This window comes from Chiloscyllium plagiosum, unplaced genomic scaffold (genome assembly GCF_037043375.1).
Source record: "Chiloscyllium plagiosum isolate Xiang-an unplaced genomic scaffold, Cpla_swu_hap1 HiC_scaffold_18, whole genome shotgun sequence".
Lineage (NCBI taxonomy): Eukaryota > Metazoa > Chordata > Chondrichthyes > Orectolobiformes > Hemiscylliidae > Chiloscyllium > Chiloscyllium plagiosum.
The window spans coordinates 62,639,562-62,657,595 of NW_028270156.1; the positions used below are offsets into that span (position 1 = coordinate 62,639,562).

The 18,034-nt window shown below is 44.0% G+C and overlaps 1 protein-coding gene across 3 annotated transcripts in view; it reads right to left on the reverse strand.

Moving 5' to 3' along the window:
* LOC122557945 (N-acetyl-beta-glucosaminyl-glycoprotein 4-beta-N-acetylgalactosaminyltransferase 1-like) overlaps window positions 1–18,034 on the reverse strand; it is a 727,525-nt gene that overhangs the window by 305,145 nt on the left and 404,346 nt on the right. For all 3 annotated transcript variants that reach the window (XM_043706193.2, XM_043706196.2, XM_087996738.1), the window contains one exon: window positions 949–1,044. In XM_043706193.2, the coding sequence (XP_043562128.2) occupies window positions 949–1,044 (96 nt within the window). The remainder of the gene's footprint in view (window positions 1–948; window positions 1,045–18,034) is intronic.

The following is an 18,034-nucleotide window of genomic DNA, read 5'->3' on the forward strand; positions in this document are numbered from 1 at the left end:
TGACAGGAGGCAAACTTCCTGGAGTGCCAGTAATGGCCACCATGCCAAGTGATGCTCCTGGCACTACAGACCAGCTGGCATGTCTGAGAGATGGGCTTTCATGGAAGAGAAGGGCAAATCTTCACCTCAAAACAATGAACACTGCTCGCAGTATTAAACCTCAGTGGCACAGTTGTTGCAACAGAGTGGGCACCCATAACCTTTGAGCCTGGCAGAGCTGGTAGGGATGTGGGATCCTATGCCTCCCTGTTCATACCATCTGATTGAAATATAGGATTTTATGACAGACAAGTGGTTAATTTTGCACCAGTTCTCTAAAGAACTAATCTCTCAGTCCCGCACCTCTGGATGCTGCCTATATGCTTTACATTCTCATAAACATCCTTAAATGACTGATTTGCCCTTTGTGATCTTGGTTGAGGGATACATATTGGCCCACCTCTTTCTCTCCATAATAGTGGCACTGGACTTCTACAAGCCCCTTAAGATGGCTCTATTAGTGCTGTTTTTCAAACGTAAACATCCCTGCAGTGCAGAATCCTACTACACTGGAACCTCAGGCTAAAGTCCAGGCCTTTCTGATCACTAGATAAGGTCACACCCAATTACGAGGGGAACATGAGGAAAGTTGTGCTTTCTGCATAGAATGGAAGAGAAAACGGAGCAAGTTACTCAGTGGTAATCCCGTCCACTTGCTGCAACCAGGCACAAATATCAGGTGCTGACAGAAACGTAGCAGTGAGTTAACTACCTCCACTCGTGACTGGGGAATTGTACACAGTGCAGGAGATATTACAAGAGGACTAAAATAGCACAGCACATTGGAATGAGGTTGCCAAATCATTCAGAGAAGTTCAGTAATCCTCATGTTCTTACATTTTGAATTTTTGCCTCGAAACCAGAAAAGAGATGGCATTGGTTGAAGGTCTAAATCTGCAGGTTACTTACATGAGGGTAAAGTGGAAAATGAATATTCTTCCGAAGCTGATAAATGGAAGAGCCACACCAATCCTCAAAAACATGAAGGTTCACTTTGCCTTTGTACTGCAAAATGAAAAGAAAGTCAACATTTATCATGGCATGCCAGTCTGAATGATCAAACGTACACGAGCATAGTCAGAACTACTACAGTACTGAGTTTTGTTTATTCATTTGCGGGACTTGGGCGTTGCTGGCTCACCAGCATTGCTAGCCCGTCCTTATTTGCCCTTGAGACGGTGGTGGTGAGCTGCCTTCTTGAATCGCTGCAGTCCACTTGCTGGGAGTTGACCCACAATGCTGGTAGGGAGGGAATTCCAGGATTTTGACCCAATGACTGTGAAGGAACGGAGGTATATTTCCAAGTCAGGGTGGTGAGTGGCTTGGAGGGGAACTTGCAGGTGGTGATGTTCCCAAGTACCCGCTGCCCCAGTCCTTCGAGACAGAAGTGGTCGTGGGTTTGGAAGGTGCTGTCTAAGGATTGTTAGTGAATTTCCTTGTTGCTTTAGAGAATACCCAGGGAGCCACACTCTTTCTAAATTCGCTTTGCTGTGTGTGGCTGGGTTTCTTTTGAGATGGAAGGCCATGGTAATGTTACTGGCTGAGAAATACAAAGGCCCAGGTTCATGTTGTGCAGATAGATTCAAATTCGATCACAGTAGCTGGTAAAACGCAAATCAAATTGGAAGCTAGATTCAGTAATGCTGACTATGAAACCATTATCAATTATCATTAAAAAAAAATCCCATCAGGTTCACTCATGTTCTTTGACTAAGGAATTCTGCTGTCCACGTCACTCTAGACCCATTCTTAACTCCCTGTTGAAATGGTGTGGAAACCAATCAGTTCAACAGCAATTAGGAGTAGGCAATTGGCATGCCATCTTGATGGGGTTTCTTGAATCAACCACCAATATACTACTGTCTGAGTATTGTTCTATGTCTTAGCTTATGCAATATATGTCACAAATAAAAGATTCTTGTTGAGTCAGATATCTTGAAGTTTATTAACAACAGGGAGGTGGGAGCCTAGTGGTATCATCACTGAACTGTTAATCCAGGCAATGTTCTGGGGACGCAAGTTCAACCCCCATCATGGCAGATGGTGCAATTTGAATTCAATAAAAATACAAAATTAAAGGTCTAACGGTGACCATGAATCCGTTGCCGATTGTCAAAAAAACCTATCTGGTTCACTAATGTCCTTCAGTGCCATCCTTACCTGGTTTGACCCACAAGTGACTCCAAACCCACTGCAATGTGGTTGACTCTTAATTGCCCTCTGGGCAACTAGGGATGGGCAATAAATGCTGGCTTAGCTGGCCCATATCCTTCTAAACCTATCCTATCCATGTCTTTGTCCAAATGCCTTTTAAATTTGTTAATGTACTCACCTCAACCATTTCCGCTGGCAGCGCATTCCACATGCGTACCATCCTCTATATAAAAATGTTGCCCCTCACGTTCCTTTTTATTCTTTCCCCTCTAACCTTAAGCTGATGCCCTCTAGTCTTTGATTCCCTAACCCTGGGAAAAAGACTGAGTGCATTCACCTGATCCATGCCTCTCATAATCTCACACACTTCTATAAGATCTCCCCTCAGTCTCCTATGCTCTAAAGCAAAAAATCCTAATTGGGCCAACCTCTCCCTATAACCCAAACTCTTGAGTCCTAGCAACATCCTTGTAAATTTCTTCTGCACTCTTTTCAATTTAGTAACATTCTTCCTCAAGCATGGTGACCAAAACTGAACACAATACTCTAAGTGCGGCCTCACCAACATCCTGTATAACTGCAACATAACTTCCCAACTTCTATACTCAGTGCCCTGACTGATGAAGACCAATGTGCCAAAAGCTTTCTTCACCTCCCTGTCTACCTGTGACTCTATTTTCAAAGAACCATGCACCTGAACTCCAAGATGCCTCTGTCCCACTACATTCCTTAAGGCCCTACTATTCACCATGAACCTTCTATCTTGATTTGACTTTCCAAAATGCAAGACCTCACACTCACCTATATTAAACTCCATTTGCCATTTCTCGGCCCACTTCCCCAGCTGGTCAAAGTCCTGCTGCAATTTCTGATAACCTTCTTCACTATCCACGATACCGCCTATTTTAGTGTCATCTGCAAACTTACTAATCATGCCTTGTACATTCTCATCCAAACCATTGATATAGATAACAAACAGCAATGGGCCCAGCACCGACCCCTGAGACACTCCACTAGTCACAGGCCTCCAGCTCAACAGACATCCTTCCACTATTACCCTCTGCTTCCTACATTAAGCCGAATTGTATCCAATTTGCCAGCTCCCCCTAGATTCCATGCAGTCTAACCGTCCAGAGCAGCTTACCATGTGGAACCCTATCAAAGGCCTTACTGAAATCCATATAGACTACATCTACCACCATGTCCCCTTCAACCTTCCTCGTTATTTCATCAAAAAATGCTAACAAATTTGTGAGGCATGATCTCCCATGCACAAAGCCATGCTGACTATTCTTAATCAAATCCTGTCTTTCCAAATGTATGCGTATATTGTTTCTAACAATCTTCTAAAGTAACTTACCTATCACAGATGTTAAGCTTACTGGTCGATAGTTCCCAGGTTTTCTTTATAGTCCTTCCTGTATAAGGGCACAATATTCTCTACCGTCCAGTCTTCCAGGACCTTACCCATGCCTAATGATGATGCAAAAATATCAGCCAGGGCTCCACAATTTCTTCTCTAGCCTCTTGCAATGTTCTTGGATATATCTGGTCAGGACCAGGAGATTTATCCACCTTCATAATTCTAATACATCCAACACCTCCTCTCCTGTGATATGGACTGTCCCCAAGATATGACCACTAACTCCCCCAAGTTCCCAAGTTTTCATGTCTTTCTTCACAGTTAACATAGAGGAGAAATATTCATTGAGGACCTCGCCCATCTCCTGCGGTTTCACACATACATGTCCACTTTGGTCCTTGAAGGTTCCTATTCTCTCCCTAGTTATTTTTTTTCCTTTAATATACTTAAAGAACCTCTTTGAATTCACCCTAATTTTCTCACCCAAGGCTATCTCGTGACCCCTTTTCTCCCTCCTGATTTCCTTCTTCAGTAAACTTCTTTATCCCTGATATATATGCAGGGATTCCCTTGATCCCAGCTACCTAAACACAAGCCATGCCTCCTTTTTTCTGGTCAAAGCTTCAATATCTCATCATCCAGGGTTCCCTACTCCTGCCAACATTGCCTTTCACCTTCACAGGAACATACAGACCTTGAACTCTAGCTACCTCACTTATAAAGACCTCCCACTTGCCAGAGGTCCCTTTGCCTGCAAACAAACTATTCCAATCAACCCTGAAAGCTCCTTCCTATCTTCATCAAAATTCACCTTGCCCCAGTTTAGAACTTGAACCTATGGACCAGTTTTGTCCCTCTAGTGCTCTAGTCCCTAAAATTAATAGAACTATGATCACTGGTCCCAAAGTGCTCTCTCATTGTCACCTCAGTCACCTGTCCTGCCCTATTTCCCAAGAATAGGTCGGGTTTTGCCCCTGAGTAGGACCCTCTATATACTGCTTGAGGAAACTTTCCTGAAAACCCTTAACAAATTCCACTCCATCTAAGCCCTAAGTCCCAGTCTATGGTAGGAAAATTAAAATACCCTACTATGACAACTCTATTGCTTCTGCAAGTCTCCCCAGTCTCCCATTTCTCTAATTCCCGTTGACTATTTGGAGGCCTATAGTACAAACCCAGTGATGTCACCATCCCATTGTTATTGCTTAGCTCCACCCACAAAGCCTCACTAGATGATTCTTTAGTTATTTCATCTCTGATTACTACTATGATACTTGCCTTAATTAAAAATACAACTCCCCTCCCTTTTTCCCACCACCTCTGTCCCACCTAAAGCACCTGTACCCTGGCACATTAAGCTGTCAGTCCTGTCCCTCCCTTCGCAATGTTTCTGTAATGGCTATAATATTCCAGTCCCATTTACCTATCCATGCCCTGAGTTCATCAGCCTTACCTGAGAGCCCTCTTGCATTGAAATAGATGCAATTTAATCCTACATGCATTCCTTGCTCCCTGTCGTGTTCCAGCCTGACCTATCTCTTCACCTTACTATTTCTGATTACCATATCTCCTTCCAGCCTCACACTTGCCTCTCCGCTGTTAAGGATCCCACCCTCGCCAATCTAGTTTAAACCCTCCCTTGTAGCACTAGCAAACCAGGCCACCAAGATATTGGTCCCCCTCCAGTTCAGATGTAACCCGTCCCTTTTGAACAGGTCTCTTCTACCCCAGAAAAGATCCCAACGATCTAAAACTCTGAAGCCCTGCCCCCTGCACCTTTTCTTTAGCCATGCATTTATCTGCCATATCCTCCTGTTCTTACCCTCACTAGCACGTGATACTGGATGTAATCCGGAAATTACCACCATGAGGTCCTGGTTTTTAACTTTATTCCTAGCTCTATATAATTACTCCACAGGACCCCATCCCTTTTCTCTGAATGAATAACAAAAAAACTATCATAGCTGTATGTATAGTCTGGTTTCTGTGTTCACTGTGTACAATGGATACACGTAATTGACGATTGAACACATCACACTGACTGAGAGAGTGATTGAAGGCCTTTATACTGAAACCTCACAGAGCAGGATGCTATGTCATTGACTTATTTGGAATCCATGCAGCAACACATTCCCCTTTTCCCTTTAAAGAATGGGACCACTTCTCCAATAAGCTGTACAAGGATATGTTTAGGTACACAGTCACTGCGTCTTTAGATAACACTCTGTTGGAGCATGGAATGGCCAAGTTTCACCCTTGTACAGTTATCACACTTGATTGTGCAGATTCACTCTGCAGTGGGCTATCTGTCATAGGGGATGGGTGTATATCATTAGTCATGGACATGCTATTGTTTCCTGGCATGATATCTTCAGTACCTGAGTCCTCATTCTGTGTGACAGGAAACTGATTATACGCAGTTCAGATATTTTGCCTATTTCTCCACTGGCCTTGACCATTGATCATTACAATGACATACAACCTCGGCTAGGTACAACAAAGCAAAACCATTCCATTAACCCTTGCTCATGCTAAAATCTGAAACTCTAATATCTTGTCCCGATTCAAGCCTGGTTCTTTCCAACAGCATATCCTGTACATGTGGTTGGGTTGTGACAGTGTGGGAGGGAAGGACTGTGCGAATTTCTGTTCCACACTCTGGAGCTGCAAGGGTGAACCATTGTTTTAAGGAGTACCCCTTGAATTTAACATAGTTTTCCAAAGGTTTTGACAAAACACTTTATAGTTGAGTATCAGGGATTTGACTGTATGAATACTGCATTCTGTAAGATCACTCAACTGAAGGGAATGAGGAGAAGTGATAAATACACACCCCATTTATTATGCGTGTATTGGAAGGGTGCACCAGAGTGCTGCAGACATCTGTCAGCCATAATTTCTTGAGGAACATCAAACATTCCTAACATTGTTTGTTTATATATTTTTATTAATTCATGGGACACAGGTAATTGTGGCTGGGCTGTCCCCGCATGTCCTTGAGAAGTGGTGGTGAGCTACCTTGCTGAACCACTGCAATCTACATGCTGTAGGTAGTCCCACAATGTCCTTAAGGTGAGATTTCCAGGACTTTGACCCAGTGACAATGGATTCTGGGTAATCCAAGATGGAGGACTGGAAAAAAATTATGGCTGTGAGAGCTGCTGTTTTTTGAGGTATTTTAGATGTTGGAGCTGATTTCCTTGAATTCCAGGAGCGGTAATTACTGTTTTACATGCTGTGCATTGTTTTGGAACTTTGAGGGAGAAAAGATCAAAACAACGACACATTAAAAAGGAGGAAGAGAACAAAGACAGTGACCAAATGGTCAGGTAGAGAGAGGAAGAATCCTATTCTGTTATCTGACGCAATAGTGGATCCCACTGCCTTTGCTGTTTTGAGTTCAAGTATTTCAGGACATCAGAGTGTGTCTAAGAAAAGATTAACATGCAGTGAAATTCACAGCTGACCTTGGAGAAACCTGTGTAGGAGAGCTCACTGCACAGGAGCAGGTAAGTGCATGGTTTTTAATGTAACCTTGCTGTCTTCTTTTAATAGTGAGTAGAGTAGGTTGTTTTTGGTTATATATTTTATTGAGCTATGTCTCTTGATTAAAATTTAAAAATATAAAACATAGGTATTAAGTTAACCTGGAGCAGTGTTTATTTTACAGCAATAAGACTGTGCTATTTTCTGTAGATTGTTAAGGTGCAAAGATGACCTTCAGGAGAGTGGTATGCTCTTCCTGTCAGATGTGGGAGATTAGGGAGAATTTCCATGTTACTGATGATTATGTCTGCAGTGAGTATGTTTGTATCAGATTGCATGGAGTGGCTGTCAGAGGCAATAAGGAATTTACAGGAGCTGGAGGGGATGGTTGATGGCAGTTATAAGGAGAGAGAACAACCATAGATACAGCCAGGTAGTTGGGACAGTGCCTGGAAAGGTAGGAGACGGAGGCACGTAGTGCAGGAGTCTCCTGTGGCTATCCCCATCTCAAACAAGTATGCTGTTTTGGAAATGTACAGGGTGATGGACTCTCAGGTAAATGTGCAGTACAAACAGCCAAGTTTCTGGTACCAAGACTGGCTCTAATGTAACGAGGGGTGCGTCAGGTTCCAAGTCATCGATTGTGATAGGGGACTCTCTGGTTAGAGGCACAGACGCTCTTCTCTGTGGCAGACAGCGAGAAATCCAAATGGTGTGTTGCCTCCCTGGTATCAGGATCAAGGATAGCTCAGTGAGGGTGCAGAATATTCTCAAAGGGGAGAGGGCCCAGCAGGAGGTCATTGTACACATTGGAACTAATGACATAGGAAGAGAAAAGAAGGGAGAATATAGAAAGTTAGGCAAGAATTTAAAAAGGAAGTCTTCGAGAGTAGTAATATCTGGATTATTCCCAGTGCTATGAGCCAGTGAGGGTAGGAATAGGAGGATAGAGCAGATTAATGTGTGGCTGAGAAGGTGGTGCATGGGAGAAGGATTCATCTTTCTGGATCACTGGAATGTCTTCTGATGGTGAAGCGGCCTGTGTAAGGAGGAAAGATTGCACCTGAATTGGAAGGGAACTATATACTGGCAGGGAGATTTGCTTGAGCTGCTCAGGAGGGTTTAAACTAGTAAGGTGGGAGGGGAGTGGTGGGACTCAAGGCGTTAGTGAGGAAAGAGATCAATCTGAGACTGGTATAGTTGGGCAAAGAAGCGAGTCAAACAGTCAGGGCAGGCAGAAAGAAAGCAGAGAATGAGGTAAGACTGATAAATTAAACAGCATTTATTTCAATGCAAGAGGCATAACAGGACAGGCAGATGAACTGAGGGCATGGTCAGGAACATGGGACTGGGATATCATAGCAATTACAGAAACATGGCTCAGAGATGGACAGGATTGGCTGCTTAATGTTCCAAGATACAAATGCTACAGGAAGGATAGAAAGCGGGGCAAGAGAGGAGGGTGAGGGGTGTTTTTGATAAGGGATAGCATTACAGCTGTACTGAGGGAGGATATTCCTGAGAATACATCCAGGGAATGTATTTGGGTGGAACTGAGAAATAACAAAGGGCTGATAACTTTATTTAGATTGTACTATAGACCACCACCCCTACCCCCCCACCTCATCCCCTCCCACACACCCCCATCCCTCCCACACACACACATCCCTCCCACACACACATCCCTCCCACACACACACATTAGCAGGAAACTGAGAAACAAATTTGTAAGGAGATCTCAGTTATCTGTAAGAATAATAGGATGGTTATGGTAGGGGATTTTAACTTTCCAAACATAGACTGACACTGCCATATTGTTAAGATTTTAGATGGAGAGGAATTTGTTAAGTGTATACAAGAAAATTTTCTGATTCAGTACCTAATAGAGAAGGTGCAAGACTTGACCTACTCTTGGGAAATAAGGCAGGGCAAGTGACTGAGGTGACAGTGGGGGAGCATTTTGGGGTCAGTAACCATAATTCTATTAGTTTTAAAATACTGATGGAAAAGGATAGGCAGGATCTAAAAGTTGAAGTTCTAAATTGGGGAAAGGCCAATTCTGACAGTATTAGGCAAGAACTTTCAAAAGTTGATTGGGTACGGATGTTCACAGGTAAAAGGATGGCTGGAAAATGGGAAATTAGATAATGAGAGTTCAGAGACAGTATGATCCTGTTAGGGTGAAAGGAAACTCTGGTAGGTGTAGAGAATGCCAGATGATTAGAAAAATTGTGGTTTTGGTCAAGAAAAAAAAGGAAGCATATGTCAGGTATAGACAGCAGAGACTGTGTGAATCCTTAGTAGAGTACAAAGGCAATAGGAGTATACTGAAGAGGGAAATCAGAAGGGCAAAAAGGGACATGAGATATCTTTGGCAAATAAATTAAGGAAAATACAAAGGGATTTTATGAATATATTAAGGACAAAGGGGTAACTAGGGAGAGAATAGGTCCCCTCAAAGATCAGCAAGGCAGCCTATGTATGGAACTGCAGGAGATGGAGGAGATACTAAATGAGCATTTTGTATCACTGTTCAATGTGGAGGAGGACATGGAAGGTACAGAATATGGAGAACTAGATGATGACATCTTGAAAAATGCCCATATTATAGTAGAGTAAGTGCTGGATGTCTTAAAACGGATAGAAGTGGATAAATCCCCAGGTCCTGATCAGGTGTACTGTAGAACTCTGTGGGAAACTAGGGAAGTGATTGCTAGGCACCTTGCTGAGATATTTGGATCACTGTTAGTCACAGGCAAGGTACTAGAAGACTGGCGGTTGACTAACATGGTGCTACTATTTAAGAAAGGTGGTAAGAAAATCCAGGGAACTATAGACCGGTGAGCCTGACATCGGTGGTGGGCAAGTTGTTGGAGGGAATCCTGAGGGACATGATTTACATGTATTTGGAAAGGAAAGGCCTGAATAGGAATAGTCAACATGGCTTTGTGCGTGGGAAATCATGTCTCATGAACTTAATTGAGGTTTTTGAAGAAGTAACAAAGAGGATTGATAAGGGCAGAGCAGTGAACGTGATCTATATGGTCATCAGTAAGACATTTGACAAGGTTCCTCATGGTAGACTGGTTAGCAAGATTAGATCTCATGGAATACAGGGAGAACTAGCTATTTGGATACAGAACTGGCTCAAAGGTAGAAGACAGAGGGTGGTGGTGGTGGTTGTTTTTCAGGCAGGAGGCCTGTGACCAGTGGAGTGCCACAAGGATCGGTGCTGCGTCCACTGCTTTTTGTCATTTATATAAATCATTTGGATGTGAACATAGGAGGTATTGTTAGTAAGTTTGCAGATTACACCAAAATTGGAGGTGTAGTGGACAGTGAAGAAGGTTACCTCAGATTACAATGGGATCTTGATCAGATGGGCCAATGGGCTGAGAAGTGGCAGATGGAGTTTAATTTAGATAAATGCGAGGTGCTGCATTTTGGAATTGCAAAGCAGTGCAGGACTTATACACTTAATGGTAAAGTCCTAGGGAGCTTTGCTGAAAAAAGAGACCTTGGAGTGCAGGTTCATAGCTCCTTGAAAATGGAGTCTCAGGTGGATAGGATAGTGAAAGCGACATTTAGTATGCTTTCCTTTGTTGGTTAGAGTATTGAGTATAGGAATTGGGAGGTCATGTTGCAGCTATACAGGACATTGGTTCAGCCACTTTTGGGATACTGTGTGCAATTCTGGTCTCCCTCCTGCAGGAAGGCTGTTGTGAAACTTGAAAGGGTTCAGAAAAGATTTACAAGGAGATTGTTAGGGTTGGAGGGTTTGAGCTATAAGGAGAGGCTGAATACGCTGGGGCTGTTTTCCTTGGAGCATCGGAGGCTGAGGGGTGGCCTTATAGAGTTTTATAAAATCATGAGGGGCACAGATAGGGTCAGTATTCAAGGGTTTTTCCCTGGGGTGGGAGAGTCCAGAACTAGAGGGCATACGTTTAGGGTGAGAGGGGAAAGATTCAAAAGGAATGTAAGGGGCAACTTTTTCACGCAGAGGGTGGTGCGTGTCTGGAATGAGCTGCCAGAGGAAGTAGTGAAGGCTGGTACAAAAGACATCTGGATGGGTACATGAATAAGAAGGGTTTAGAGGGATATGGGCCAATTGCTGACAAATGGGATAAGATTACTTTAGGATATCTGGTCAGAATGGATGTGTTGAACCATAGGGTGAAGGAATGGTGACACATTTCCAAGTCAGGATGGTGAGTGGCTTAGAGGGAAACTTGAAGGTGGTGGTGTTCCCATGTGTCTGCTGCCATTGTCTTTCTAGATGGAAGTGGCCTTAAGTTTGGAAGATGCTGTCAGAGGATCTTTTGGTGAATTTCTGCAGTGCATCTCATAGATAATGCACACTGCTGATATTGGCAGAGGGAGTGGATGCTTGTGGAAATGGTACCAATTAAGCAGGCTGTTTTGTCCTGGATGGTGTCAAACTTCTTGAGTGTGGTAGGGGAGGCACCCATCCAGGCAAATGGGAAGTATTCCATCAAACTCCTGACTGGGCCCTTGTAAATGATAGAGAAAGTGAGGACTGCAGATGCTGGAGATCAGAGCTGAAAATGTGTTGCTGGAAAAGCGCAGCAGGTCAGGCAGCATCCAAGGAGCAGGAGAATCGACGTCTCGGGCATGAGCCTGAAGAAGGGCCCATGCCCGAAACGTCGATTCTCCTGCTCTTTGGATGCTGCCTGACCTCCTGCGCTTTTCCAGCAACACATTTTTCAGCCTTGTAAATGATGGACAGGCTCTGGGGAGTCAGGAGATGAGTATTCCTAGCCTCTGACTTGCTGTTGTATACACTGTGTTTTCATGGTAAGTCTAGTGGAGTTTATAGTTAATGATAATCCCTAGAATATTAATAGTGGGGAATTTCACAATGATAACACCATTGAATGTCAACAGGCGGTGGTTAGATTGTCTCTTATTGGAGATGATCATTGCCAGACAATTATGTGGTGCGAATGTTACTTGCCACATGTCAGCTCAAGTCCGAATATTATCCAGATCTTGTTGCTTTTAATCATCGACTGCTTCAGTATCTGATGAGTTGTGAATGGTGTTGAACATTGTGCAATCATTGTGAAAATACCTAGAGTACAGCTATGAAAGATCAACAAGGCCTGGCAAGTAAAAAGGATCATCTGAGTGAACCCTGTGGCCAAAGAACATTGAACTGCCTTTCCAGACTTTCCCTCCCTCCAAAACATCAATTTTTTTGTGCATCTATGTCAGTTTGTGTATTAGTTCAGGGAGAGTTTCACAAGAGGGTCAGAGTTTATCTAGCAGAGATACATGTTGACAGTCCCCAGTTGATTATCTGAAGCAAGAATCTATTTACTTGTAATAAATAATAATTACTGTCATATGTAGAAGCCTGGTAAATGTTTTCTGTTAACCAGAATCTAGACTGAAATGCACATTTGGGATCCTTTGGATAATTCATTAAAACCTTTAACATTTGTGACGGCTCCAGGAACAAGGAGGTTCAATTTCCAGTGCACTAACTCAGTTGGTTGGATTGTTAAAATATATTATTCTGGAATTCGAAGTCAGTTACTGTTTAATCTTTGGATTGAGAGCAGGCTTCAGGCTGCCTCACGCACTCCATCTCTGCCTTCAAATTGCTGGATGGAATGCCTTTGCTTGCAAACTCGGTATCTGCTGTGCCCAGCTCACTGAGGAAGCTATTAATGGACAGTGATCATCAATTGACTCCATCTACACTTCTCGGAGGGCAGCCAACGAGGACTCCTCCCACTCCGGTTATAATCTTGTCCAACCTCTTCTGTCAAGCAGAAGATACAAACGCTCAAACACATGCCCCAACAGCTTCTTCCTCACTATTATTAGACTGTTAATGTTGATCTCTCTCTTTGTGCATCTTCTCTGTGGCCTTAACATGGTCTTCCTCGCTCTGTTCTATCACCAGTTGCACTTTGGTATTATCTGTCCGTACTGCACACCAAACAAACCACTTCACAAAATAAATCTTATCAAAAAATCCAGGAACTCACTTGAACTCATATTTTACCAAAAACTGTAAGTTATAACCGATCACCTCTCTTTTCCGGTCTTCCTTAATTTCCTGAGTGCATGGGTGTGTTAACATAATAGGAAAGCAATGTCCTGCATTTTGACTGTTTTGTTAATAAACCCTATCTTTGAATCTATGTCAAAGATCTTTGAAATAACTCACAATAAAGATTGGAATCCAAAAACGAGGGTTTGGGGAATATCTGTTGCCCTCCATCAGTGAACAAAGAGTGAAGGGAGTAAATCAAACAATAAATAACTTTCTCACACCTAGGAGGGGAAAAGCAACTATTCTTTCCATCCCATTCCCACTTGGCCTGTGACATAAGGTACTTAAACATTCGGAACACCTTGGCTTGTTGCAATTCAATTTTAGTATGCTTTATATTGCTGTGCTTTTATTGCCTTTAAATGAAACGTTATTATTTATGGTTCGCTTCAGCTTTTCTTCAGTTCTTCTGTAACACACTGATAAAGTTCCCTGGCTTTCATCCCCTGAATCCCACCTTCAATTCAATGACAATAAAATTACGATCAGATATAAGTACACTGGAATTCTTCCCAGGGATTGGTCAATATTAAACTCCTTTCTGGCATCACTGAAAACTGAATTAGCCAGTCACTTATTGCATTGCTGATTGTGGGATCTTGCTGTGTGCAAATTGGCTGTCACCTTTTTGATGCATTATAACAGTGACTGCACTTCTAAACAACTTTATGAGCTATGAAATGCTTGAATCACAGAATCCCCACAATACGCAAGCAGGCCTTTAGGCCTATCAAGACCTTCTGAAGAGCATCCCGCTGAGACTCACCCCCCCCCCGCCCACTCTATTCCTTCTATACCATGCCTAACCCAGGTTGTCTCTACATCCCTAGTCACTACAGGGCAATTTAGCATGACCAATTCACCTAACCTGCACATGTTTGAATTGTGGGAGGAAACCCATGCAGACATGGGAAGAACGTGCAAACTCTACACAGCCAATGGCCAGAGACTGGAATCAAACCTGGGTTTCTAGCGCTGTGAGGCAGCTGTGCTAACCACTGAGCCACCATGTCGCCCTTTGGATAGCCAAAGACAGTGAATTGTGCTAATGTCGCCTTTCCAGGTAGAAACAAACCAACTTTGTATAACCTGGGTTTATCTCGGAGGTTAGTGCAGATTTCTGAAGGTTTCACTCCGACGCATTATAAACAGCAACAAATCCATGAGGTCAAAACACAAGAAAATTGAGATCAGTGCAGAACTGAGCCATTAAATGCCACCTGATGTAGCAGCAACATAACAACATGCATTAAAGAGAAGTGGATGAACAAGGGCCTATATGAGATGGCATTCAGCTCACCACTGAGCAGAAGGCAAACTAATAAATTAATGAGCTTTGCAGAAGGCACAAGTCTTATACAGAAGCTCTACAGCATGTGCCTAATAATTTGAAGTCAATGGTGGCAGCACAGCAGCGCGGTGCACAGAGTGAGGTAATTACTATTAGAGCCCCAACTAAGAACACAGCAGCTATTATATTTGAATGCACCACCAAGAGCTAATTAACGTAGGCAGGCAAAGCAGAGAAGTGGACAATTCTATTTATATGAATAAGCAGGAAGTGGCTCCAAATGAGTGAATCTGCTATTATATAAGATCCTTATGATTTATTTTTGGTGACAGTTCAAGTTTTTTTTTGAAACAGTAAATGTCTACAGCTCCTGAAGTCACCTTAGTGGAGCCTACAAAATCTAGATATCATGTGTGGACGCCGGGATTAAATCTGCACCACCATGCTTACTGGTCAGCCAGGTGGCTGATGTGCTTAGAAAGGCAACATAAGATGTTCCAAAGCAATCAACGCAGGAGTAGTAAAACCAGAAATTGCTGGAGTAACTCAGAAGGTCTGGCAGCATCTGTGGAGAGAGAGAGAGAGAGAGAGAGAGAAAAGTTAATGTTGTGAGTTCACTGACCCTTCTTCAGTACCCACAGTTCTTTGTTTTATTAATGCAGGAGTATCTTCTGTTCGCCTGCTATGAAGCACACTTTCGAACTTGGTGGATGGATTTTCCAAGGAGTGTCAGTCTACTCCACCTTTATGAAACAATTAAGTTCTGCATTTCCGACAGGAATTTCCAATTGGGGCTCCATCGGAAATGCACAGCCGAACTTCCACTCTGAGAGGCTCCTTATAGCAGAGAATAAGCAGGGTGGGGAAAGCCATTTCCCTTCTTCAAGCAGTCAGCTGCCGTATTCTGTAATTCAAAGGTCCAGCATCACAGAGAGTCACTGTGACTGCTCCTGTGACAAGTGTGAAAGTAGAGTACTGGGAGGGATGGGTAACAGGTAGATAAGGAGGCAGGATGCCAGGGTGCCTGGTGGGCAAAGTACTAGGTAAGGACATAGTGCCAGCTAAATACATTTTCAGGTGGATAAGGTGGCAGGTACATAGGGTGACAAGTAGGTAGTATGGCAAGGTGGCAGCAGTAGGGTTCCAGGCTGCAAGATGGCAAAGAGGCCAGCTAAGTGATGGAGTAATTAGCAAGGATCGGAGTTGGTGGGAGATCCATGCTAATATGGGTCCACTGGTGGGAGGATGCTGTTGGGTCCAGTCAGGAGTGCATCAAGTCCCACAGTTTGTGGGTGTTGGGGTGCGGGGAGCAAAAGGTAGTTGTCAGGTCCAGTGGCAGGGCATATTGGTACAGGTTCGGCAGGTGGGGTGGTTCTGGATCTGCAATAAAAAAGCTGTCTTAAGGTGACCACAGCCAATTGTGTTCAAAATCCATTTGGTTCCCTAATAGGCTTTAGGAAAGGAAATGTGCCATCCTTACCGGTCTGGCCTACATGTGACTGCAGGGCCACAGTATCGCAATTAACTCTTAACTGCCCATTGGGCAATTTGGGATGGCCAACAATTGGGAATGGCCAACCCATCTAGCCAGTGTTGCCTAGGTCCCAAAAAAACAATTGTTTTAAGAAAAAGAGAAGCTGACGGAAAAGACTGAGCAAGTCTGGTAGCATCTATGGAGAGAGAAACAGAACAGAGCAGACTGAGCTGACTTCTGGGATAAAGCAGTTGCCTTAAAGGTTCAGCAGGCTGGATCTTTACTCACTGGAATTCAAACGAAAGGCAAGTGAGTTTATTGAAACAAAGAATTCTGAACTGGTTTGTTAGGGTATTTGCTGTAAGATGATTTCCCCTCATGGCTACAGGTCTCCCATTTAAGAGCAGGATGAGGAAGAATTCATTTTCTGAGGGCATCATTTGTCTTTTGAATTTTCTATCCCAGAAAGCAGTGAAGGTTGGGTCATTTAAAACTTCAAGGCTAAATGAGACAACGTTTCAATCCGCATGTTCATCAAGGGTTATGGGGAGCAAGTAGAAAAATGAAATTAAAGTTCCTCACAGATCAGCCATGATGAAGGACCAGGCTCAAGGGCCAAAGTTCTTACCCCTATTGTTTAACATTCCTACAAACTTATAGAAGACAGGAAATCCAGCGAGAAAAAAGAGTTGGTGTTGCAGTATGAACATACATAAGAACACACCAGTTAGGAGCAGAAGGCAGCCATTGTGAGTGGTAATGGGAAAGTCAAGAAATATAAACTTGAGGAAGTGCAGAAATAGCAGGGTGATGAAAAGCTGCAGTCTGAAAGCAAAACCATAAGAAAGAAAACCTGCAAATGGATGGGAAATAAAACAGAGGCAGAGGTTACGATCTGAAGTTGAACTGAAGACTGGTTCCAAAAGACTGTTAAGTGCCCAGTCAAAAGATATGGGACGATGCCTCAAGGTTACACAAACCTTTGCTGCTGTAGGACAAGAGCTGAAAATGTGTTGCTGGAAAAGCGCAGCAGGTCAGGCAGCATCCAGGGAACAGGAGAATCGACGTTTCGGGCATAAGCCCTTCTTCAGGAATGAGGAAAGTTTGTCCAGCAGGCTAAGATAAAAGGTAGGGAGGAGGGACTTGGGGGAGGGGCGTCGGAAATGTGATAGGTGGAAAGAGGTCAAGGTGAGGGTGATAGGTCAGACTGGGGTGGGGGTGGAGAGGTCAGGAAGAAGATTGCAGGTTAGGAAGGCGGTGCTGAATTCGATGGATTTGACTGAGACAAGGTGGGGGGAGGGGAAATGAGGAAACTGGTGAAATCCGAGTTCATCCCTTGTGGTTGGAGGGTTCCTAGGCAGAAGATGAGGCGCTCTTACTCCAACCGTCGTGTTGTTGTGGTCTGGCGATGGAGGAGTCCAAAGACCTGCAATACCTTGGTGGAGTGGGAGGGGGAGTTGAAGTGTTGAGCCACAGGGTGGTTGGGTTGGTTGGTCCGGGTGTCCCAGTGGTGTTCTCTGAAACGCTCCACAAGTAGGCGGCCTGTCTCCCCAATATAGAGGAGGCCACATCGGGTGCAGAGGATGCAATAGATGATGTGTGTGGAGGTACAAGTGAATCTGTGGTGGATATGGAAGTTTCCTTTGGGGCCTTGGAGGGAGGTGAGGGGGGAGGTGTGGGCGCAAGTCTTGCACCTTCTGCGGTTGCAGGGGAAGGTGCAGGGGAAGAGTGGAGGTTGGGTTGGTGGGGGGTGTGGATCTGACGAGGGAGTCACAGAGGAAGTGGTCTTTACGGAATGCTGATAGGGGAGGGGAGGGACCCTCCAACCACAAGGGATGAACTCGGATTTCACCAGTTTCCTCATTTCCCCTCCCCCCACCTTGTCTCAGTCAAATCCATCGAATTCAGCACCGCCTTCCTAACCTGCAATCTTCTTCCTGACCTCTCCTCCCCCACCCCAGTCTGACCTATCACCCTCACCTTGACCTCTTTCCACCTATCGCATTTCCGACGTCCCTCCACCAAGTCCCTCCTCCCTACCTTTTATCTTAACCTGCTGGACAAACTTTCCTCATTCCTGAAGAAGGGCTTATGCCCGAAACGTCGATTCTCCTGTTCCCTGGATGCTGCCTGACCTGCTGC